The 26379-nt window shown below is 37.9% G+C and overlaps 1 protein-coding gene across 1 annotated transcript in view; it reads right to left on the bottom strand.

Moving 5' to 3' along the window:
* Nucleotides 1-403: 403 nt before the first annotated feature.
* bckdhb (branched chain keto acid dehydrogenase E1 subunit beta) overlaps nt 404-26379 on the bottom strand; it is a 92726-nt gene continuing 66750 nt past the window's right edge. Inside the window, exons 9-11 of the mRNA XM_056258183.1 lie at nt 18788-18874; nt 2492-2639; nt 404-497 (exon numbers count right to left, since the gene is read on the bottom strand). Coding sequence (XP_056114158.1) covers nt 2499-2639; nt 18788-18874 — 228 coding nt within the window. The 3' untranslated portion in view covers nt 404-497; nt 2492-2498. The remainder of the gene's footprint in view (nt 498-2491; nt 2640-18787; nt 18875-26379) is intronic.

The raw sequence follows: 26379 nt of genomic DNA, 5'->3' as shown, positions 1-26379 counted from the left end.
GCCTCGAACGCTGCGGTCACATACCACTGTCACTACGACCAAAATGAAAGATGCCGTTTTATCTTTATATTCTGTCCACGGTTTGTGGTGGAAGTCTTGACGCTCGGCATCTGTCTGTGACAGCAAGGCAGCTCACTAGGTCTTCAAGCAGAGATTATTTATTCAATTAAATCAAAGATATTACAAATAGGATGGTGAATTCACAAACTGTTGACACAATCAAAACACGCAAGATCCAGCCTCAATTCAATTTAAGATTAATAAAAAGTCTATAGGTAAGATGGTGAGATTCAGGTAACAGCAAGAGCCGAGAGAAGAGCACAGCACCCGTGTGGTGTCTACATGTTAGTGTTCAGAAATCACCAACGATCAACAACGCTTTCTGGAGTTTCCCCAAATATGACAGCCTGTCCGGTAACATGGTCCCATCTACAGGCAGGAGCTTGGCTGTGGGATTGACTGGTTTGTTCACTGATGAAGTTGTCAATCTGTATTGCCTGCGAATAAACAAACAAACTAAAGGTAAATGCTGGTCCAAACGTGTTCTGGGTCTGTGTTCAGTAGTACTGGATCACATGACTTCAGTTTTGCTTGTTCTATATGCCAATAGTATGTACACTGGAGCTAAATTCAGTTGTCAATTCACCTTTTAGTGCTTAGACACAGAGTTCAGTCCTTTACCGGAGTGGGAACCACATTCTGTAACTGAATTAAAGGGATAGATCCCCCAAAAATCACCCTCATTTACTCTCCCTCATGTCGTTTCAAACCCGTAAGACTTTCGTTCATCTTTGAAACACAAATGAAGATCTTTTTGATGAAATCTGAGAGATTTCTGTCCCTCCATTGACAGCTACACAACTACCACTTTGACGATTCAAAAAGTTCATAAAGAGATCGTAAAACTAATCCATATGAATTTAGTCCAAATTTTCTGAAGAGACTCGATCGCTTTATATGACTTAATTGAGTCTTTAATTCACATATAAACATTGATCAGCGAACAAACAGAAGCTCAACCGACCCTACTTGACGTGCAAGAAAAAACCTCTTGCTGAAGCTCAAACGTGCTTCTGTTTACCACAACTGATGTGTGAGGTGATGAATGTTTATTTGTGAATAAAGGACTAATTAAATCTGGTCATCATATCTCAGTGATCGAGTCTCTTCAGCAAATTTGAACTAAACTGCTTAATTCATATGGATTAGTTTTACGATCTCTTTATGAACTTATTGAAGCGTCAAAGTTGTAGTTGTGTAGCTGTCAATGGAGGGACAGAAATCTCTCAGATTTCATCAAAAAGATCTTCATTTGTGTTCTGAAGATGAACAAAAGTCTTACGGGTTTGGAACGACATGAGGTTGAGTAATTAATGGCAGAAATTTCATTTTTGCGTGAACTTTAACTCCTGAAAAACTTCAGGTAGTGACAACCGCATTTGCAAAAACATCTACGCCGTGTGTACGAGACGAACTGAACAACTAGTTAATGACGCATTTAAACGTGCATCACTTTTTGCACGCGCAGTGCAGGAAAATCACAGGGAAAGAGGTACGAGCCTTGACTCAATCGTGTTGCCAGATCTTGCTAGAAAAACAGCCAACAAGAACAAGCCCATAAAAAATTCAACGAATGCAAATGCTTTATATTGAAAATAAGATCAAAATATCGTGACCGGCACCTTTGATAACTTTATGATCGAAGCCCTGACAAGCCCAAAATACTAAGTGGATGGCAACACTTCCAGAGAGCCCTCTGTGAAGCAGCCTTACAAATATCTCAGTCTTTGGTCGCTGCAATATTAATTTAAAACAAGCGAGATGCCAGAACGTTGCTACGGTTACCACAGTGTCAATCATCGCAACTTCGGTGAGTCTACTTCGTACAAACACGAAAAGATTATTTAGAATTACACAAAAGTGAAAATATACTGAACCTGGAGTGTATATGTATATGAATTCTGAGAGCGTGTGAATCTGCACTTGACACGGACTCAGTTTGTCCTTATAAAGCCCACTGTATCATATTTGATACACAAACTTCGGAGGCCTCTAAATGATCAAAACCTCACAATCATCATCATTGTATTGCATTGCATTATGTGTTCTGAAACTACAGGGTTATGATCATAAAATTAAGAATTTAAATATCATCTTACTAAAACATTATTGGGAGATATAGAGTGAAAACTGATACTTATATGATTTTATGCAATATCTGCTATACTGTTCTGGCCATATAAATTTCAGCATCTGCAGCAAATTGCATATTTTTTGCTCTACAATAGAGCGGTTTTTTTTTCTCCAAGTATGAGCTGCATATTCTAATCATATCAAACTATGAGCCATAAAAGTCTTATCTATTAAATATGATACTCAACTGTAGATACTCCACTTTTTAAAAAAAAACAATTAAAAAAAAAAGGCTTTAGGTTCAGCCTTCAGTTTACAGGGTCAAATAATAATGGTACATGTGACAGAACAAGCATACCTGTGTTTCAGTAGTTGATCATGCGCTTGACGGCCTCAAAGCACTTCCACTTGTCGGGGATGTAGAAGGGCTCAAAGATGTGCGGGAAGGGCGTATCATACCCACAAACCCTACTGATGGGAGCCTCCAAGTTGAGGAAACACTCCTCCTGCAGAGAACACATGCAGCTCCATTAATAACATAAACCATACAAATCTTTCTTTTTTTCCAGAGCCTATTCACCTTATTCTCAACGCAAGAGCTGCGGTGGCTATTACAACTTGAATGTGTCGAGGCTTCTGGTTTCATTCGCTATTAGTTATTTGATTCCTGATGCTTGATATTGCAAACTATTACTCATCATATTATTTTAATACATAAAACCATTTATATACCATTTCTAGCATTTTGTTACTCTTCCCATTATTTACCTATAGCGACTAAGTCAAGTCACCTTTATTTATATAGTGCTTTATACAATACAGATTGTTTCAAAGCAGCTTTATAGTGATAACAGGAAAATTATTCAATGATAAATACAGAGTTCATTTCAGCTGTACAACAGCTTTAAAAGAAAATAGTGTCATTATTCAATGTTGATTCAGTTCCATTGTAAAGATAGTCTATTATTAAATTAGTTCATTTCATCTATAAAGCAGCACTGCAGAAAAATGTGATGTCATCGTCCAGCTCAGTTCAGCTCTCATCCAATAGTGTCACTGCAGTCAAGTCATTGTTGAATATATTAAGTGAAAGTCCCCATACAGAAAATGGCTTACTTCCGCATTGAAGGTGAATGCAAAATATGTTGATGTTTTCATTTAACTTTAAATCACTGATTTGTTGCTGTTCTACAACAACACTGACTCTAATACAAGAGTCAAGAGACACCAGTTCATGCTTCAAAACGTCCATAAAGAGATTGTAAAAGTATGAATATGAATTGAACACTTTAATAAGTTGAAGTTCTCTGAAGGGTCACGTTAGCTTTATATGATGAACCGATTTAATTTAGACTTTTATTCACAGACAAACACATCAAATAAGGAAAACCGAAGCTCAAATGTGCTTGCTTGACGTACACGAACCAAGAGGTTCAGTCAAACGCGTCATTTTAAAGTCAAGTCAAGTCAAATATATTTATATAGCGCTTTTCACAATACAGATTGTATCAAAGCTGCTTCACAGTATCAAAACAACTTAACAGTGTTTGTTTATTACTGGAAAAAGACATCCAAGTTTGGTAGAGCTGATCAGTGGTATGATGGGTCATTTAATTTGAATATCCCCAACTGAGCAAACCAAAGGCAACAGTGGCAAGGAACCGAAAAACTCCATCAAGTGACCCAATGGAGAAAAAAAAACCTTGGGAGAATCCAGGCTCAGTCGGTGCCAGCTCGAAGGATTTGGTGGAAAAGACTCTCAAAAGAGGGACAGAGATGTCTCCAGTTTCACAAACAATATCTTCATTTGTGTTTTGAAGACGCAAGTCTTACAGGTTTGGTGAGTAAATGACTGGGTCCTGGAGGGCCACAGTCCTGCAGAGTTTAGCTCAAACCTGCCTCAACACTCCTGTCTGGACATCTAGTATGCCTAGTACGACCTCGATTAGCTGGTTTAATTGGGGTTGAAGCTCAACTTTGGGCCTCCAGGAGCAGGATTGGACACCCATGCTTTAGAGAGAATGTTTCTGTTGATCTTTAGAATACAAGCCAAATTAGGTCCACTGATATTCAATGCTGTGAAACATAAAAACACAGTAAAATGCATTGCATTGTGTGTTTTGAAACTACAGTTTCGAATTTAAATATCATCTTACTAAAACATTATTGGGAGATATAGAGTGAAAACATGATTTTATGCAAGTATCTGCTATACTGTTCTGGCCAGTAAAAAAAAAGTCCAATAGCGAAGGCTGTAATTTATTAAAGAACACTGTTGAACTAAAGAACATGTCTTAAATATGGAGGAACAAGAAAATATCATAAACCGCACATGATAAACAGCAAAAACAAAACAAAAATAAAACTCTTCATGTCCTTAGTCATCACCTCAACGAGCGGTTGGGTTTCTATTTAAGCTTTTGGAGAGCTAAATAAGGTATCAAGCCAAAAAATCCCAAATGGAAGCTAAACAAACCCAATTCCTAATGACAAAACACAACACTTATTTTCACAGAACCATCAAAAATTGCATCAGGAAAATCTCTAAAAGGGTCTAATGTTTCCTTATACAAAGCCAACACTGAAATCTACTGTCCACGAAGACACTTCCAACTCTTAATGGATGCTTTTTGGCTTTTCCGTGCCCAAATCTGAAATGCATGAGCTAAGTGTGAAACATGTTGCACTCTGGGCGAACTCTCTCTCGTCTGGTTGTGTTTTCTGAAGTGCCTAGAAAAGAGCGTCAAGCTTCATTAAAGGGCTTTGTGCTTGCTTTACATGACGACCTGAATAAACACAAAAATGTGGTTTAGATTTGCATCCGCAGGCAGTTCCAGCTCTGCCGAGAGACATCAGGAAAGGCCCTGCGGAGCCGAGGCAGGTCCCAGATGCTCAGTGGTCAGAACGGGCCCGGCATCTCGCTGCTCGACCCACACATAATCACCGTGTTGGGATTTGATGTGGCAAGATGAACCCAGTGCTTCTGCGACTCAGAAATAGTTGTACCTGCATGGGATGAATCTGAATGGTGTGCTTTGTAGGACACATCAGGACATCTGCTGATAGACAGGAATTAAAATTAGATGCGATACATTTGTTCGCTTCAGTTCACTTCAGTGCAGGAAAATAATGTTTCCCATTCTCTACACTCTCAAACTTATGTTTTTGGCATTTACATTTGTTCATCCATGTTCTCTATATTCTCTTCCACCATTACTGCTTGGATAATCAAAGCATCAAAGTAGTTTAGTACAACTCATGCGCTATACTCCAGGTCTTCTGAACTGGTTTAATATTCCCCTTCTAAAAAAATCCTAGACGGTTGTGAGCCAAAGAAGAGTCGTAACACGTTTCATCCGAGAAACAGAACGAACCCAAGAGGTCCAAACACGTGCACATTCAGCAGAACTACAACACAAACGTAGACAGAGCAAACCAATCTAACATCAGCAACAGTTGGAGGTCTGAATCACCACAGTACATATTTAGCAAATTGTCCTCAGTTTTAAAGCCAAGGGTAATTCTGGGTCATTTATTCTTTAGTCCCGAAAGCGGACGAGTACCTGCCAACCTGACCCACGAGAAGAGCAAGAAGAAACCTCTAAATACTCTTACTGGAAAAGCAGGAGAACAGAAGTGCAGTCTTGTCTGAAGACACTGCATGTGGCCTGAAAACAAGACCACTACTTCAGTTTCATCCACATACAGTGGGGAGGAACACGTATTTGATACACTGCCGATTTTGCAGGTTTTCCCACTTACAAAGCATGTTTTTCTTTTATGCCAAAAATCATTAGGATATTAAAGGCCATGGTGCAGGTTTTTTTTTTTTTTTTTTTGCCAGTTTTCTAGTTGGTAATAAACATTTAAACAGTTATCCTTTGTATTTTATGTTGTAGGGGATTACAAAAAAGAAATATAATACGGAAAAGTCGGTGATGTGTTAGCATTTACCACTAGCCTAGCGAGGATTCTAATTTCTCCCACAATGCATTGCATGACGTCACATGAGGTACTCGCTGTTGGACAACAGACGAAAGCCCGCGAGTAGTAACTTAGCTAACGGTAGCTAGTGAAAGAGTGACAGTGTCAGATAAGTAAATATATCGAGATAGATAGATAGATAGATAGATAGATAGATAGATAGATAGATAGATAGATAGATAGATAGATAGATAGATAGATAGATAGATAGATAGATAGATAGATAGATAGATAGATAGATAGATAGATAGATAGATATCATAAGCATAACATAGATAGATAGTGAGATATAGCATAGCATAACAGCTTAGAGATAGAGAAGAGTAAGCTAGATAATAAGTAGACAAAATGGTTTATTACTGTGTTTGTGGCGGGTGCAAAAACTTTATCAAAACTGGACATGGGGTCCATTGTTTCCCCAAGGACAAAGGGAGCTTCCGAAGCTGGGTGCAATTTGTCAAGATTAGGCGAGCAGATTTTTCAGCTAAGTTAGCTCTGTCGCCGCCTACTCGAGAATATGCAGCGCGCATTTCAAAGAGGAGGATTACCTCTCAGGGATGCCAAGATGGTCTCACTTAGTTTAAAGAGTGAGAGGATGGCTAAGTTACTTCCTACCGCCGTGCCGTCTGTGAATGCAAACATCTCTGCTTGCCCTGTCCCGAGGTCGAGAGACACCGTCTGCCGCAAGCGAGATATTGCCACGGTAAGTTCATTCTAACGTTAATGTTTACAAGCTGCGTGTTAGCTAGCTCTGTGTGTATTTTGTATAGCTACCGTGTTCCCTTTGACACAGCCTCCACTACAAGCACGATCACTCTGACATTAGAAGAGCATTTTTCGTGATTCACGAATTTGAGCCAAAACAAAATTGCCCTGAAGTAAACGTCCATATCGTCATGAAAGCTTCATGGCTAGTGTTTGGATCAGTGGTGATGATCATCAAGCGGCTTTCGCAATCGTGTATTTGCTTTTTTTGTGTTAGACTGCTACGGTTCTCTTTCACATTTGACCGTGACCGTGTCGTCAGGGCTGTAGTGGAGGCTAAACGCAGTTTACCCACCGCTGAAATTATGTCAGAAACAGTTTATCCACTTCTCACTTCAGAGTTTAGCTACCTCTCAGTAAATTCACTACCTCGTAGAGTTTATGTAACTTTACCACATGTATTACCACTAGTATTGGTGTAAACATTTAATTGTAACATTCAAATCATCAAATATGTTCTGAATTTCTTTTATGTATTTTTAAAACATTTAGTAGCGCATATCAGGGTCCACTGTACTGTAATCTCCCTGGCAATCTCGTAACATTCTGTTTACTGTTTATGTTTGCTATAATTCATATGCAGGACAATTTCATGTGTTTCCATTAGTGTCAATGATCTTTATACAGTATTATTATTATGTCTGCAGGTTATGCAACATCATTAATGAAGGCCCTTCGGGAAAGCTACACCAATTCACCTGCAGCTCTTTGAGAGGTTAGCGCCAGTTTGTCCTGATGCACTCGCCCCCATCGCCACATCCTTCAAACAGGTTCCTGAGGAGGCCGTCAGCCTCTACCTAGCCCGGCAGTCACACTACAAGAACCTAATTTCACATTATTTTCTTTCCACAGACAAGTCCAATGATTTAGTTGTAAGTATTCATTTAGTGGTGGTTTCCTGCATTCTGCATGTTTTTTTTTTCTTTGTGTGCTGTTGCTTTGGTTTTACTTTGCACAAAATCATTACTTTTTTTCTTAGGCTATTGATTCCCGTGATCTTGCTTATAAATTCCGATTCAGCCATTAGCCTACCTTCGTGATCACGCAAAGAGGTCTGGAGAGGCGGTCCGTTCAGAATTACAACCAACATAAAATATAAGTGTGCATGTACAAATTTGCAGTAATGTTCGGTAAATATAAACTATATATATATATATATACACACACAATTCATTTACTTAAATGGGTTAGGGTTATGTGTGTATACATGCATAGGCGTACAAACATACATACATGCATATGCTATGCATATATATTATAAATAATATAATATATACTTCAGGTTACCAGAAGTTAGCGAACTTTAATGAAGAGTTGGTCATGTGAGCTATAGCTAGCTGCAAGTAACCCATTATCTTCCAATAAGCATTAACTAAAACTGGCTACATAAAATATACTGACTAGATTCACGAGAGGTCGGCTAATGTGTGTAAAAGTAAAAAAAAATACAGTAATTTCATTATTTTACCAGCGAGCGTACTTCGGAAGCACTGAAAATGAATGGGGTTCAATGCTGGAACTATCAGTGTTTGGAACTATTGGCTGCTCCACGACACGCGTTACTTCCGCATTTTTAAGTTCCTATGGCGGTCTATGGGAGTGTCGCAACTCTCTCTCTCTATGGCTCTGGACCACACTATTGCAGGCAAAAGAAACAATGTGCAAACGTTTCAGGTCTAGCCCTACATCAGTTGGCTTTTTTTTATATAGATTTGTTTACTTGCAACCTGTGTCTTTGTTCAGTAATCTTTGTCCTTGTTCAGTAAATGTTTAGTAACTATTACAAGCAATGCCAATAAACTGTTTTTTTTTTTCTTATAGAAATTCATGTGTTCTGTGTACTTTATAACATTTTGAGGGCAAATTGGGCGATCACAACAGAATAAGCAATTATTATTTTTATACATTTTCATCCAAACGAGGCGATTGAAAGCCCTGATAGGTCTGGTCACGACTTTGGAATTGTTGTCTGATGGTTGAAACCACACGAGAGGCTTCTTATACTCCTGCCTAAAACTCCATAAGCCCAGGCCAGCGTATAGCCTGCCTGTACGCAGTGTACCGGTATTGCCTAGGGATAAGTAGGAAAGATTCTTAAGTTTTAAACTCTGTAAGTAGGTTGGAAACGTCTCTGATGCATGTTTATTGTGTATGCAACACATCTCCTGTCACCTATAGCTGTTGTTCAAAGGACTCAGTATAAAAAATAAAAAGGTAAAGTAAACATAAACCATGAACATACTCGTGCGTGCTGGCTTGAAGGGGACCATTATCCTGCATGAAGTGTGAGTATGCTATGTGTAGCACAAACGGATTCAGGCATTATGCCTCATATCCAGGATGCTGCGTTAGGCACGTTACAACTGCTGGCCGCGGGGTGAGGTCCTCGACCAGCAACCAAAACGCGCTCACCTCCCTACAACACAAGCTCTCCACCACAGTTTCCATGGGACGACACCGCCCACAACTCACTCCCTCTCCTGGTAAGCCTGACGGTGTCAATGACAGTCATGAGGAAAACTAGTTAGCACTATCAACAATAATCACACTGACTGAAGACATGACCAGCCTACTCGTCGTCAGCTACGTTTGCAAACAACATTTTCACTGGAGATAGAGGTGAAAGCAGGACACTCGGCCTGGCAAACAGATACTCAAATTAAACTCGAAATTTACTCGATGCCTTATTAATTTCAGTATATTTAAAGTAGCCTATGCCTCCTCTGTAGAAAATGGTTATATTACAAGACACAAATTCAGATAGCCTTCTCAGAGCCTGTTTTATTAAAGGTTTGAATGAATGAAATGTCTCTTGTATTAGAAAAAGAAATATATAATTATTACAGGTTTGAATGAATGAAATAATGTCTCTTCTGTATTAGAAAAATAAATATATAAATAAGAAATAACTAAAAGAAATACCTCCAAATTTAACAAAAATAGCTCTCACAAGCTTACAAAAACAAACTAACAAAATGTATCTTTAGTCTTCCTCTTTATCCTGTTTTTCTTCCTCATTCTCCTTGTTTGCCCATCTGTTTTGCTTTAGAGCTGATCTTTCCCAGAAGTTTTGAAAACCAGGACATTTTCATAATTAAAAAAAAAAAACCAGCCAGGACAGGACGTGAAAAATGGGCTGTTGGTCACCCTAACCTAGTCTAAAGTCTAGGTCTAGCGCGTACATTCAGATGCTATTTTAAGCGCGCATGCTTGGCCATAATACAGAATGAACAACGCGCATACACTGTAGATGATTCTCTCATCTACACAGATGCATTTTACTTTTCGCAAATGATACATTATTATAAGGAAAACTATTTAAACACGAGTGAAATCATTGTTGTGTTCATGACGATAGGAAAAATAGGCATAAAGCGTACACATTTACCCAAATTATTATGTGCATGTTTAACCGAAGCTAATTTGGGTGGGTTTGTCCCATCCCCGGCCCAATGTCACTTCTCTTTATTTTACGGCCCTGACGAGAACATCGATCTCCTCGGCTGTGAACCATCAGAACTGTAACTAAACCAAGCGCGCCGCTGCCTGCGTCTACCTCATGTGACGTCATCGCCGAGTCGCGTAAAAAAATAACCGTTACTAACCAAAAACGTCAAAAACTGGACTTTAACACAATTTTGGAGACATTTCTAACTTTATATACATATCTTAACTGCTTTATGTACCCATTAATCGACAGTGGTGTTTAACCTGCACCATGGCCTTTAAGTAAAGATCCTATTTCATGAAGAGATTTAGTCAATTTCCTACCGTAAATATATAAAACATTTATTTTTGTGAGTGAATACAGCACAATCGCGAACACAAATGGACAACATGTTTTGATTGTTTTGCACCCTCAGATTCCAGATGTTCAAATAGTATCTCGGCCAAATATTACCCTATCCTAACAAACCATACGTCAATGGAAAGCTTTTTTATTCAGCTTCCCTATTAGCCTGGCATGCCAGACCTACATCAAGATGTTAGGTCTGGGAACTCTCCATTGACATGCCTCAATCCGAGGGGCGGGATAAACGGTTACCTTTCAAAATCCCTCTGCACGCAATAGGATAGCGCTACAACCAACCAGAGCAACGAACGGTTGTGGATGAGTGAGTCCCATGCGTTTTTCCACCAGCGGAGCTAATTGATATATTAAACTTTTGCCGTATCAGGTCGGCAAAACTCCGAACACATCTTCCTTTTTTAAGAATGACTTAAGTGACGTTCTCTTAACTCCAAGTCCTCCAGAGTCGCGGCCAAAGCCGATTCGAAAGACCGCTGCATCTTGTTTTCATGTAGCAGGGAAATCACCTATGGAAATCACGCGGAACGTCATGAACTGTGCCGTCATTGTGTTAAGCCCGCCCGCCGACTCTATACACGATGTGATTGGCCTGACCAGTTTTTGTTTTTTTCCAGCTCAAAAGCCTATGGAGAGTTGCTAGACCACACTGGCTGCGAAATAATTTTCGCTGCCGCTAGGGTGCGTCTAGATTTCTAGGCTACTTCCCTATGATATAAATCAATCAATTAAAAAAAAAAAAAGACCCATGTGACTGGTTTTGTGGTCCAGGGTCACATATGAGCAGTGCATCATTATACAGTTACAATACCTGGAGACCAATAATTTACAAATTCAAGCTTTTCGAAAGTTATTCTTTTAAAAAAAATCTATAACAAAATTAAAAGTGATAATGTCAATATATAATGTAATGCATATGAGTTATAGGATTTTGTTTTGTAATACAGCTATGTCATACTTATTCAACGCTGCTGTTTTTAAGTCACTTATTTGTATGGTTTGGTACAAAATTGTGTTAAAACACAATTAAGCCTTTGGAAACTCTATAACAAAACTGAATTAGCTTGTGCTGTTACACAAACATACATTTAGCCCGTGCATGTGCTAAAGTTGTGAAGCAAATATGGCCAAGTCAAAAGAGCTCTCACAAACACTATAGAGAACAATTATTACATTAGATTAGTTTATCAGTTTGTTACATTAGAAAGTCTATGGCTACAAGAAGATTCCCCAAACACTAAAAGTTTCTAGAGACACAACTGGCAGCCTTATTCACAAGTCCAAAATGTGTTGTACCAGAAAACCATTAGAGGTTTTGAAGAATAAGCATGATATGATTAGGGGGGATAAAATGTTTGATCAGAGCAACTGAGAAAAACACGATTCACTGCCAAATACTTGCAAGATGACCTGATGAAAGGAGGAAAAAACATTTCAATGCAGTATAAGAAGAATTGACAAGCATGGCCTTCATGTTGGGGAACCTGCTTTCATAATTTGTTATTAATGAAGGCAGCTGGCTTCGCTTCAGAAGATCTTATTAACCCCCTGAAGCCGTATGGGTTATTTTTTATGATGGATGCAATTTTTTTCAATGATTTGATCCAAAATACAGTAAAAACAGTAATATATTGTGAAATATTGGTACAATTTAAAATCTAAATGTGAATATTTTTTAAGGGTATTTATTCCTGTGATCAAAGCTGTATTTTCAGCATCATTACTCCAGTCTTCAGTGTCACATGATCCTTCAGAAATCACTCTAATATGATGATTTGCTGCTCAAGAAATACACTCACCGGCCACTTTATTAGGTACACCTGTCCAACTGCTCGTTAACACTTAATTTCTAAGCAGCCAATCACATGGCGGCAACTCAGTGCATTTAGGCATGTAGACATGGTCAAGACAATCTCCTGCAGTTCAAACCGAGCATCAGTATGGGGAAGAAAGTTGATTTGAGTGACTTTGAACGTGGCATGATTGTTGGTGCCAGAAGGGCTGGTCTGAGTATTTCAGAAACTGCTAATCTACTGGGATTTTCACGCACAACCATCTCTAGGGTTTACAGAGAATGGTCCGAAAAAGAAAAAACATCCAGTGAGCGGCAGTTCTGTGGGCGGAAATGCCTTGTTGATGCCAGAGGTCAGAGGAGAATGGCCAGACTGGTTCGAGCTGATAGAAGGGCAACAGTGACTGAAATAACCACTCGTTACAACCGAGGTATGCAGCAAAGCATTTGTGAAGCCACAACACGCACAACCTTGAGGCGGATGGGCTACAACAGCAGAAGACTCCACCGGGTACCACTCATCTCCACTACAAATAGGAAAAAGAGGCTTCAATTTGCAAGAGCTCACCAAAATTGAACAGTTGAAGACTGGAAAAATGTTGCCTGGTCTGATGAGTCTCGATTTCTGTTAAAACATTCAGATGTTAGAGTCAGAATTTGGCGTAAACAGAATGAGAACATGGTACCATCATGCCTTGTTACCACTGTGCAGGCTGGTGGTGGTGGTGTAATGGTGTGGGGGATGTTTTCCTGGCACACTTTAGGCCCCTTAGTGCCAATTGGGCATCGTTTAAATGCCACGGCCTACCTGAGCATTGTTTCTGACCATGTCCATCCCTTTATGGCCACCATGTACCCATCCTCTGATGGCTACTTCCACCATGTCACAAAGCTCTAATCATTTCAAATTGGTTTCTTGAACATGACAATGAGTTCACTGTACTAAAATGGCCTCCACAGTCACCAGATCTCAACCCAATAGAGCATCTTTGGGATGTGGTGGAACGGGAGATTCGCATCATGGATGTGCAGCCGACAAATCTGCGGCAACTGTGTGATGCCATCATGTCAATATGGACCAAACTCCCTGAGGAATGCTTCCAGCACCTTGTTGAATCTATGCCACGAAGAATTGAGGCAGTTCTGAAGGCAAAAGGGGGTCCAACCCGTTACTAGCATGGGGTACCTAATAAAGTGGCCGGTGAGTGTATTTCTGATTATTATCTGTGTTGAAAACACTTTTTTAGGGGCGTTTTCTAATAACATAAATAACGTTTGTGTAATCCATACATACATGTGCATCTTTAATGTATCTTAACGTGCACTCAAACACATTTTTGCTGTCAGAGTGGAACCAGCAACAGCCACAGATTAGAGAGTATTGAAAGACTATACCGACATGGAAATGCCCATATTACCGTCTGTGAGAGCCAAAAAAAAAAAAAAAGACAATTGCGCGTATTGTATTTGAGGAGCCCAAAGCCATTCGAGGACAGACACTCTGAAACACTCACATACTCTGAAATAAGATGAAACATTTGAATTCACATTCAAAGAAAGCAGAAAAAGAAATCTGTGGCGAAAAATACGTTTCAATGCCAGTGAATTAATCAAGTTTCCCACGTTACAACATGAACTCCAAAATCAACCTCAATGAGGCGGTTTATGACCAGCCGTTAGTGATAAAAACTAAATATGTACATAATTTAGTTATGGGACATATGCTATAAACCAGAGTCTGAACGACTAAAAGCAGTGTAAATCTTCTCAAATTCACTGACAGTGTTGCAGAAGTTCCTCTGGGTCATTCAGATCCTTTACGTACGTACATGACGTATCGATCAGAGACGCTGATCTTGAAAGGCCATTTTTAGACATTCATTCTGAACTTCCGCTTGATAACGGTCAGCGATTGTGCATGTCAGAGGACTTTACCGTCACTCCGAGCGGCTCAGACACGCAGAAACATCATCTCAGCACAGTAACAAATGTCAGGACTGGAGATTTCCCATGTTTTTTACCCATGGGTCTTCACAAACCACGGTTTTGACATTCAGAACTGATTTGAGAAACACAATGAACTGAACTGTGAACTGAAGTGGCAAACAAAGCAGAATTGTAATTTAAACTTAATGAAGTTGAAATAAACATGCAATGACGTTCAGAGAATTAATTTAATTATAGCATACACACATATTTAATAAATTTCACCACTGTGGAAAGTGCTCATATTAGCTCTAATTTAGCTGTCAATATGCTTTGCTTTGCTTTATTTATGCTGAGCACAAGGTGCTGTTGTGCAAAATCATCATTTAGTACGCTTTATAAACCGTTTTCCTCATGGGGACCAAAAAATGTCCCCTCAAGATCAACAAATTCTTGTATTACCATCCTTGTGGGGACATTTTGTCCTCATAAAGCAGGGAACATCTGACCCCTCAAACACACACACGCACGCACACACACACATTTGCACAGACACACACAGGCTGCTTTATTCATACACAGACAAAGAGAACGAGACAGATGATACTGAATATTACTCCAACTATTCCATGGAGTTGTCCAGGAACACCGAGATCAATCTGAAAAATCCAGCACTGGGTCCAGGAATAACAGTACGGTCATCTACAGTCTCAGCTTCTGTACGATCATCTGCTCAGTGACTGCATGAAGCTGAATGTGTCTCTACTGTGACAGAATAACACAACTAGACTCTTACCATTTCTGCAGAAATCTCCTCAACACCATACATGATCTGAGGTATCCAGTCCAATCATTTTACATATGGTTAACTGCATTTTAGTTTTATTATGAATGGGCTGTGATCAGGTTAGCACATTTTAGATGATAGAAAAAGCATGACTTGTATTCCGGAAAATACGGCAATTGATGACAATTCGTATTTGTAAACTAATCCTTTAAATACACTTTTAAAACACTTTAAAGGCCTGTTCACACCAATAACTAACTATAAAGATAACTGCATTATAATGATAACTATATTTCATTCAAGAATGAAAAACCTCTAGTGGAGCCCAACATCTGAGGTAATTCGAGCTCAACAGCTGTCCACAACTGCAAAAGGATTTAGATGTTCAAGATCAGCTAACATAACCAAATGACTGGAAAATCATAATGTAATGCATGTATGAATTGCACTTTCAAGAGCATTTTGAGCATGTCACTAGTTTAGTGGGACTACACACTAGGGGTGTAACGATACCCTCATGTCACGATTCAATACGTCACGATACTGAACTCACGATATGATATTATAGTGATACTCCAAGACATTATATAAAAAGTTAACAAAAAATGTACTGTTGATTAAAATGGAAAATTTGGTATTACATCGGGGGTGTAAATGAAAAGGCTTGGACTTGGTGCTGGAAACCCAATGCACAGGACAATGATGACATCAGAATAAAAATATTAATGATTCTTAAACTGAAAATACAGAATTATTTTAGACGAATATGCTAGCACTCTGTCAACGACTAGATATATTTAAAATAATGTAGCCACTTTTTACTGGTAACATCAGACATTTGGCATTATCAGGACCCACAAATATCATAATTATACATTATATTCAACATTGTATATAATAGTTTAATGTGGTACTAAAACTAAAAAAAAGTTTATCACAGTCCGTTATCACAGACATCAGTAGCTTGACCACAGTTCAGGTTTTACGTGCAGCTAATAGCCATTTTTAAGCAACTTTTCTGTTCAATGCCATTATCTGTGCACATCCGCCTGACTCATGCTCAAACACACACACACACACACACACACAGGTGCTTTAACAAACTTTGACGTCAATGGAAACGTAACTGATGATGTTTATGTTTAAAGACTGGCCCTGCATCTATGCATGGATGAATTTCTTGATACAATTTCCACCATCAGCACCAGCTCGCTGAGCCCTGAGACGCTCATGAATGTGTACACTACTGTTCAAAAACTTGGGGTCAGTACAATTTGTTTTAAAGAAGTTATTACATTGATTCAGCAATGATGCATTGAATTGATCAAAAGTGACATTTATAAAATATACAAAGATTCGGTTTCAAATACAAACTGTTCTTTTGAATTTTCTAGACATGTATGCTAAAAAAATAAAAAATAATCAGGATTTCCACAAAAATATGAAGCCACACAACTGTTTTCAACATTGATAATAAGAAATGTTCCATGAAACACTGCTGTAACTTTCACCTCTCAGGCAGGATTTGTTAACACTCTTTTCCATCAAAGACATTTGATTGATGGGCAACTAGAAATGTCAGATACAGTGAAAAAGAAAGTTTGCAGATCATTCCACTACAAAATAAGATGTGAAGTAAGCGTTAGGCTGTTTTCACACATCAACTGTTTGGTTGATGTAAAAGTTGCTTTCTGTCTGACTTAATTTGAAACAAAATCAGGCCAAAACGAAGTTCATTTGGAGGTAGTTTCGGAAGTTCAAAATGGAAAAGCAGCACTGACACAGTTTTTAATGTTTTATAAAGTAAAGCTGGTTGCTTTAAGGCAATCTATTGTACAAATGCTATATAAATAAACCTGACATGACTTTACTGGAGGGCTGAATTGCAGAGCCAATGCAAACATATCCACAACTCTATGATCAGATGCTTTCTCAACTGCTGTTTTCTCATCGCTGTCATTTTTATTGTGTTTATTTTGTTATTGAGATGAAAGTGTATTTACATATTTATCTAAACGCTGCTCTCATCAGTGTGGCCAGTGTCTGGATGTTCACTAACAGTATATCGCTGCAAAAACTATATCTAAGTATATCGCTAAGTATATCGCTTCAAACTTTTTACCCCTAAGCGTAGAACAAAAAAGAACTTCGCTGTGAGTATATCATTACACTAATCGGTTTCAAAACAGAAGTCTGGGGTAGGATTCATAAGACTCAAGTATAGTTTGTAAATGGTAACCAATATTACTTAAATGGTCGATGATGACAAAACTGAGAGTCAAATACTTGAATATCTGTGGCTAGTTGCATAAAATGTTCTATTGCATAAAATGTACTATTCTTACAAGTTAGTCATCTAAATGTAAATTGGTTTAATTTGAAAAATAAGAATAGTTATCCCTTGGTTTACATATTAGTTGGTCAGATTAGTTCTAAATTTAATCTAGAGAGACTAATTTATGCAACTGGCCACAGATCTAGAATTAAATGGCACATTTTTTTTTCCAAATATTGTTTTACAAACTGTCAAAAAGCAGAAAAAGAAGTGTAATGAAAAAAAAAATCTGCATCACACTTGAACACGGGGCCTAAAACTAACTTTTTGTCACCCCTGCCAATGGCTGGTGACTTAAGAAAATGATTTTTTATTTATTTATTTACCAGCCATGACACTTTTTTTGCAAAAACAGGCAGCAAACGACTTTTGATTCCAGTGTAAATTCACAATTCTCTATTCCAATTTTAATACCACAGCTAAAACTACTAGCCTAACTAATATCAATTTAAAACATTATTAAAGACAAACAAACAGGATAAAATAAGAACAAATAATAGAATTATAAGTACAAGAGCATAAATCAATACTATAGAACAAAAATACAAATGAAACAAACAGTGTTTTTCAGGTAGGTCTAACAGTAGTATTCAGGTACCGAAATTTAATAAAGTAATCAAATAAAAACTGCATAGTATAAATTAAACAGATTAATTTGTTTGATAAAGATTAAAAACAGACAACAGCAAGAACATTAGGCTGTTGTCACTTTAGGACATAATGCACAGATCCAATATACTGATTCTGTACACATTTTCTTTCTTAACTGTTTACTTTTACCTAAGACATAACCGACTATGTTTACTAGGATACTCACGAGACATTTCTTGGCATAATTGTGTGAATTTGTCCGTTCAAGCGCAAGACGACATGAAAGACAACTCAATTTAGTATTCGTGCGCTGTCTGAGACGTGGATTTCTGGGAGCGCACGGACGTTTAAACTTCCCACACAGCGTGTTTGTAACGAATCGAGGTCCATTTAGCATCTTCTTGAGCTTGAATATTTAAATTGGCAAGGCTTAAACTTTCATGACGATGCAGCACTGTCCCGAGTGACGTTCATGTTTGTTCATCAACATTTCATCTTCACAAAAACGTTATGGGCCAACTGGCGATCGACACCGTTTCATATACTCGCCAACGCCAATTTTTTCTTGGATTTGGCGCTTGGCGAGTGTTAATAGGCCCTGCTTGAACGTAATCAGCACTGGTCAATGACATCCCCAAGAGCCTTGATTTAGCATCTGCTTCTTACCTGAACAGTAGAGCTGATCTCCGCTGCAAAGCCTCCGGTCACTGGAGCTTCATGACTGATGAGCAGCCGACCCGTCTTCACCACCGACTGGAAGGAAAGAGAATATGAGCTGAAACACATCTGAAGTCAGAAATCACCCAAGAAGCTGTAAAACCAAATGATTTTATAACACACTAGCACATCAAGTCTATTTTGAATTTAAAAAAAAGAAAAGGGTTGGCTCCATTTTACTATTTCAGCTCACGAATAGTCAAATCTAAACCAAAATCTAAATGTGAAATCAAAAATCCCAATAACAAACAGACAATTTTTATTATAAAATCAGGTATAGATGCATTTTTAAATCCCTAAATCTTAACGTTGCTTTCACGTTTCACAGCATACTGCCTGAATTCTGCTGAACTGCAGCATGTTGTAGCAACGTACCAAATTTGCAAAACATTGGTTACTCGAGCCCACAATATTCTTCGTCCACCCGCGTTTCCACAATGTAATTTTTGTCATCAGTGCTGCCCTCTGACATCTGGTAGAGTATAAGAAAGTATTTATACCATTCATGTGTTTAACTTGTCCATACTTGCTTGAGTATACTTTGAAATCTCTGACTGTGCATGAGACGGTGTGGAACGCAGAAAATGAAGTATACCCGGACATTTACGTTGTTTTTTTGTTTGTTTAATATTAACAGTACAGTACAACCTGATCGGGCAACCAATGTTTGATTCTGGCTTGGTTCATTCCCAATAATAATTAAAATAATAATAATAATCAAAAGGTGAGGCGTTTAAAGTGCCAAACATGATATTCAAATCTGAACACAGAAACCTTCCTGAGGACTCTGGATATGTTGCAAGCCTGATTTGAACTCACATTGCTTGCATGAGCACTGAAGCTCAATGTATTTGAACACGTGGACACTGAATTTATTAATTAGCGCAGGCTGAAAACACCATTTGCTGCAGATTATAAATTTAGTTTGATGTGCATACCTCAATGTCAGTGGTCATTATGACTTCAGTCAAACAGGTTTTCTGTTAGCCTGACACCAATAAACAGCAGGTCACAGCTGCAAAGCCCCGACTCAACATCTGCAGGACTCATCAGACTCTACGAGGTACAAAACTGACAAATCTTCCCGCAAAGCCAGTTCTTCAAAAGGAGAAAAACAGGTGCAAAACAGCAGATCACAAGAGCACTCGTCCTTGCGCTGGTGGTCAGGCATTTCCTGCGGAAAGATTTTGGTTTGGTCTGTAATCGGTGTAATTATATAAAAGTCTTGATCTTACTTGAGATAAAAAAGGACATAAATGTTTGGCGTTTCACAGCTGCGCATCTGCTGAAGTTCAGCAGCTTTCGGTTTTCTGTGGAGCTCCACAAAGACACAGAAGAAACTACACCAGCAACATCCACAGCACGCCAATTCCTTCAACGTTTGAGCAATGTGGGTCACATGTAATATTTAAAATATTAATTCCAGGCATCATACAGATTGGTACGCATTCGATTATTTCAGCACTCGAGTGGACAAACATTACCATTTCACTCAGAAAACATCCTTCAAAGTTGAGATGCCATGAACCTCATGAACTCCAAATCCAAATCCACTGACTAGATCTTCTGTTAAAGCTCTCATAATAACAATGACAAGTTGCAAACGAAACACTTTCCCAGTAGACTTATAAACCGTGACGAATTACTCCCAGAAGTAGATTATATGTGGCCAGTTTCTCAGATCTGGCTGTTTTTACCCTAGAAATGCATAAGGGGTCAAATTGACCCGGCATGCTGTGATTTATTATATATTTTTAACAATGAAACATTTATGTATTTGATATTTCATGAATTCTTCAAAAAAGAAAAACTTGTTTCGGACCCTCAATGTCATTTTCAGAGGATGAGAACTCTTTTTTGAAGAATTCATGGAATATCAAATAAATAAATGTTTCATTGATTTATTCAGACACGGGTTTGGTGGTGAAGGCAAATTCTTGGTTCAGAGCAAAAAAGTCAAAACAGATTTTTAAGAAATGCATAAAGTTTAAAGAAAAATATATTATTGACAAAAATGTATCCAAAAATACTGTTGAGTTAAATTTCATAGGAAATAACCAAAAATAATAATAATTTACCATCCTAAAAAAAATTGAGGGTCCTAAACAAGTTTTTTTTGTTTGTATCAATACCCCAAGACTGCATAAAGGGGGTCAAATTGACCCATATTCATTTCCTATGAAATTGACCTCAACAGTATTTTAGAAACATTTTTGTCAATAATGTTTTTTCCTTGAAACTTTATGGATTTCTTAAAAATCTGTTGTGACTTTTTTGCCTTAACCACCAAATTAGTTTCTGAATACACATACTGTATCTCCCTACTATATAGTAGGTGAAAATCAGTATGTGAAATGAGATCTGAATTCAGTTTTCATAAAACAGTGGGCAAGAAAAAAAGTATGGCCGGATGACCAACTACTCACGCGATGATTCAGGGGCCGGTTTCACAAAGATAGACTTTGACTATGGCTTAGATATAGCAGATAGTCAGACTTCAGATAGACATCTAAATCAGACCGTTGCACAAAGCACTTGACTATCTTAAGTAGGACTACACTGCAATGCATTCTGGGTAAAATAAGACACTTTTTCAAAACAAAAAACATGGCGGATCGAGTAAGCGCATTCAACCGCTCAGTGCAGTTTACCCCAGCGGAAAATATATGTTTGTTGGAGGAGTATAACAGTTACAAGGGACATTTTACTTGGGAAATTTAGCGGAGAATGTAGTAACAAAAAGAAATGTTTAATTTGGACAAAGATTGCAACGACAGTTAACGGCGTTAATCCGACCGTTGAGCGAAGCGTTAAAGACGTACAGAATAGATACAGAAACATGGTACAAGCCGCCAAAAGAGAAATATTTAAGAGGAAATATCCAAAAACGGGAGGAGGACCCCAAGAGACACTTAAAGACACCACTGAAATGGTGATGAATGTATATGGTGGACAGTCGCCTATGCTTTCTTTCGGCTGTTTGTAATGTAACTGATTGTTACTGCTGGTTGCCAAGGTAACAGAGTCGACCTAAGTTAGCCTGGGGTAAGGTGTCCTATTTTTTTATTGGTCTAAATTAAGTCCGTCTTTATTTTTGTGAAACAGTCAAACTTGCATTAGACTAGTCCATGAGCAAATTTTAGACTTGTCTAACACTATAGACCGGTCTAACACAGCTTTGTGAAACCGGCCCCTGAAGTTCACATCCATGGACACTTTACTATTCATAGACTATGGAAGTGGAGCCGTGACCGGCAGCAGCGGATGTAGTACATTCAGATAAACACATGCATGCTAGATGATCATTTTTTTATACTATAATTTATATATACTTTAATAACAGTTATGAAGTTCTCAAATGTAGAGCCTACTCTGACAGTATGCAATTTCAGTACTCTACTGTAGATCTAAATTAGTTAAGAGTTTGTATAGAAAAAGTACAACTGGATTTTAAAAAGAATACATTTACGATCAGTTAGTTGCAAAAAGAAATAGAAAACCTGTCCTAATTGAAAGAAAACAAGTTGACAAAGATTGAATCTAATATTTGCTGATTATATAATGTAATGAGAAATGTAGGCAGTCTGCATGTTTGGAGAAGGCGATGTCACCTCTATCCATAGTCTATTTATTTATATATTCATGTGGTTGTGACTATTGTCGATGTGTGTATTGTCAGGTGAAACACAACAGGCTCTTTGTGAATATTTGGATACTTTGTTGTTTTAATCAGTATTGGTCATTCCAAATAAAATAATCAAGTGTGTGTGTGTGTGTGTGTGTGTAGGGGTCCTCAAAAAGTAAAAAAAATTATTCAAAACATTTTGGGAAGCATTTATACCCTGTGTGAGTGAAGCCAGTAAGTTTTAGTCCAATGCGATAACATGAACATTTTCTGGAAAAACATAAGTATGTCCAACTGTATTCGCATACATAAAATGCCCTCACATAAAGTGATATATAATTTGACTTGACTTTGGACATGACAGTTAAATGAACAACAATAATTCCACACCTTATAACCAAGTTGGTGAAGCGCCAGAGATGTGGAGTCGCTGTAACTGCTTCTGATGCCTCAGATACCAGCGGACAGACTCACAGCGGGAGAATCTTGAGGTTGTGTGTTAGCAAGGGTGTGAGATTTCGATAAGACAGCAAGTATGCAAGGGTGTGACTGAAGGCGTTTTCTTACGGCTGTCCCACAACAATCAGAGCGCTCTGTGACACTGCAGCGCGGCCGACCAGAGACAGCATTATTAGACACGTTTTATTCTTCTGATTGAGATTTATGTTTTTTAAGACACACCTGGCCAGGAAATGCAGCAACTAGATTCAGACAGCATTAGACTAGGGACTCGGCCAACACACTGCAGCTCTTCCACCGAACCAACTTAAAGTGCATTACTATGCCGTTAACAAACCTCAGTACTCAAGGGAGTCATAAGAGTTTCCTTCTGAAGTCCATGTTATTAAACCAGATGTTACTCCGTCCGGTAGCTAGATATAAACATGTCGACAGTTTAACTATCTTGCTCAGCAAGAATCTTCAAACTGTTGATGTGTAATGATAGTGTTTGACCTGAAAGAGAAAATGGAACAGGACAGTATATGCTAATGTATACTATAACCCTTTTTTTAACCCTCTGGGGACCAGAAACGCGCGGGCGCGTTTTGCTCGTTTTTTTTCACATAGCAGAAAAATAGACTTAAAGTACTACCATCATTTCTGTTCATATAGAGTTAAGAAATATGAGAAAATAATCTGTTAAATGTCTACTTTTTTATGTGCCCACATACAATCGAAATAAAATATTGTGCTTTTGTAAAATAAAGAAAATAAACAGGGTGTGCGTTCTGCCTCTCGGTCACCGTGAACTTTTTTTCTGGAGCACGTCTCTAATCTTCAACACAACTCAGCTAATACTATTCACCCAGCCATAAGCAATATATCTTTTAAATCGTTTGAGTTTGTACTTTTAAATGATCCGATTCAAAACTAAAATTAATATTCTCCGTTTATGTCATCTATATAAAAAGAGAGACGTGTCAGCCCGTCTCATTATCGTTCTCTCAGCTGATTATCCCTGGTAATGTGACACGCCCACGGAGAGCACGCGCTATTCAAACGCAAATATGTGAAGCAACACATTGAGACGCGTTAACGCCCATAAACTCTGAAAACACACATTATTTTATAGTCAGATTAATCTATTGTCGTCTATATGAGGAACAATCCTGGGACATTTACCACTGGGTTTATTTTCACTGCGAGGATGAACAGATTCAGCTGAGAAGTAAGTGTTTTTTGCAAGTGCTTTGTTCTAATCGCGTTATAGAATAACGTAGTGTCTGTAAACGGAAAAATAGCGTACTGTTAAATGTGAATCATGTTTGTGTGTGTGTGTGTGTGTACGCACTGTTACAGACTAAATAACATTTCGTTGACTCGTTTTGGATAAAGTTTTTACTCTAAAATAGACATCAAATAAGCTTTTTTTAGGAGTTTCTGCTCATATGTTAGTATGTTATAATATATAGTATGTTTTGTCAATAAACTAATCAACTAAGATGTTATAGTGTTTGTTCAAGCTATATCAAAATAATGAATCCTCAACTTTGAAATATGTATGATCAAACTAAGACATTTATGGAGAAAGACAATTTTCTTTTCAAGATGTTTCCAACTCTAACTTTGAACTTTGAACTGAAATAAAACCATGTCTATATGGTGAACAGTGTGTGATAGAAGTGTCCAGACTTATGCACCCTGTATTTTCCTTATATAAATCCAAACAATCTAAAAGCCATTCTTTTTTAAATGTCCTCATTCTTTGTGCAAGGCTCCTGTAATGATATGGCCTGATAGCACCTAATAGGGCCATTATGGGGAGGGTCTTTGTCTTTCTCAGGTGTGAAATTCCACACATATTAATGAGAGATCACGCCTCCTCGCATAAAGCTTTCTCAAACAAAACACGTCATTAAAAATGTAAAAGACTTTATTGACTTATCTGAATGAGTAGTCAGGATGATTCTCACATAGTTTTGGAGCAAATATTCTAGGCTATGTGATACAATTTTCAAAAGTCTTGTGAAGAAATAATCAATATGTGTTTTGTGGTCTTATTTCAGCAACTTTCATTTTTATTTTTTTCAATAACCACGCATAAACATTATTCTATTAAAAATACAAACATGTACATACATGTTGCTCACTCATCATGGTAGCCAAGTTTGTGCTATATAGAGTGAATTTACACCTTTGCCATTAACAAGTTTATAAATAACTGAAAAAAGCACAAATGTCAGTGCATGTCAAAACATCCCAAGGGCCCCAAAAACACTCTGGTCCCCAGAGGGTTAAAGCAACACTAAGTAAGATTTTTTTACCTTAAAATAATGTTTCCAAAATCGTTTCAGTGGTTCATTAAGTCGTAACAGGGTGAAAGGCACTTCTGGATTCACTTTGCGGTCCTATATCTGCTATAACCACGCTATGTAAGATTGCCAGATCGGGTAACATTAGACGCGGTGTAACATTCAAATGTTTGGAGTCAGTACGATTTTTAAATGTCTTTGAAAGAAGTCTCTTATGCTCACCAGGGCTGCATTTATTTGATCAAAAATATAGTAAAAACAGTAATATTGTGAAATAATACACATTTCTATTTGAATATGTGTTAAAATGTCATTCAATGTGGCCCTGAAAACTGACTGAAATAAGTTAGAGCACTAAAATTACTGAAAATAAATAACTAAAACTGAACTAAATATAAATTGAACCTACAGTGTTAATAAACAAAACTAATAAAAATGACAAGCATATTCAATTACTAAGAATTAAAATGGATAGAAAATAAAAGCCTTCAAAATAATAAAAACTGTAATACCGTAGTATATAAATACTAAAATAACACTTGCACACACGTCACATGATTTTGCAACTCAAGACCAAAGCTTTAAATATTACTTTTAGTTCGTTTTTAAAACTGTTTCTCATTTAAATCCGTTTATGAAAATGATATACAATCATTTTAGTCTTAGAATAGCTTAAAATACTCCATGCGGTTATACGCTACAGACTTCAAACATTATTCAGACGCGATTAGTTGTGGACGTGCACACATCATGAAACCAACAAGACTTGTGTTACATGTTAGTTACAATATGTATATAATAAAGGAGGATCTTATTTGATGCTTTTCTGGGCAGCTTTGGGAATTAGACACTTGCTATTGATTAAACTCTCTTATTGTGTTGGATTGGACCCTAGAATATCTACAACTACCAACTGTTATTTTGGCAAAATAAGGTCAAGGAGGAGAAAAGGTTTAAAATCCTGGATAGGTTCACCATGCAGGACAAGATGAAATTTCCCAGCATTAGCCCCTGAGTTAATGCGGACAACTATCCAAATAAAGCTGATGAGTTATGTAAAAGTGATGTGGCAGTAGCTAACCCGGTCATCCCAGCCAGCAGCATCAGGAGTGAACAGAGCGTCAGGGAAAATCCTGAAGAGTCACAGCACATACCACAGATAG

Source organism: Rhinichthys klamathensis, unplaced genomic scaffold (genome assembly GCF_029890125.1).
Source record: "Rhinichthys klamathensis goyatoka isolate OS25496 unplaced genomic scaffold, OSU_Roscu_1.1 h1tg000006l_1, whole genome shotgun sequence".
NCBI classification, from domain to species: Eukaryota; Metazoa; Chordata; class Actinopteri; order Cypriniformes; family Leuciscidae; genus Rhinichthys; species Rhinichthys klamathensis.
This window is presented reverse-complemented; position numbering and strand designations above follow the sequence as displayed.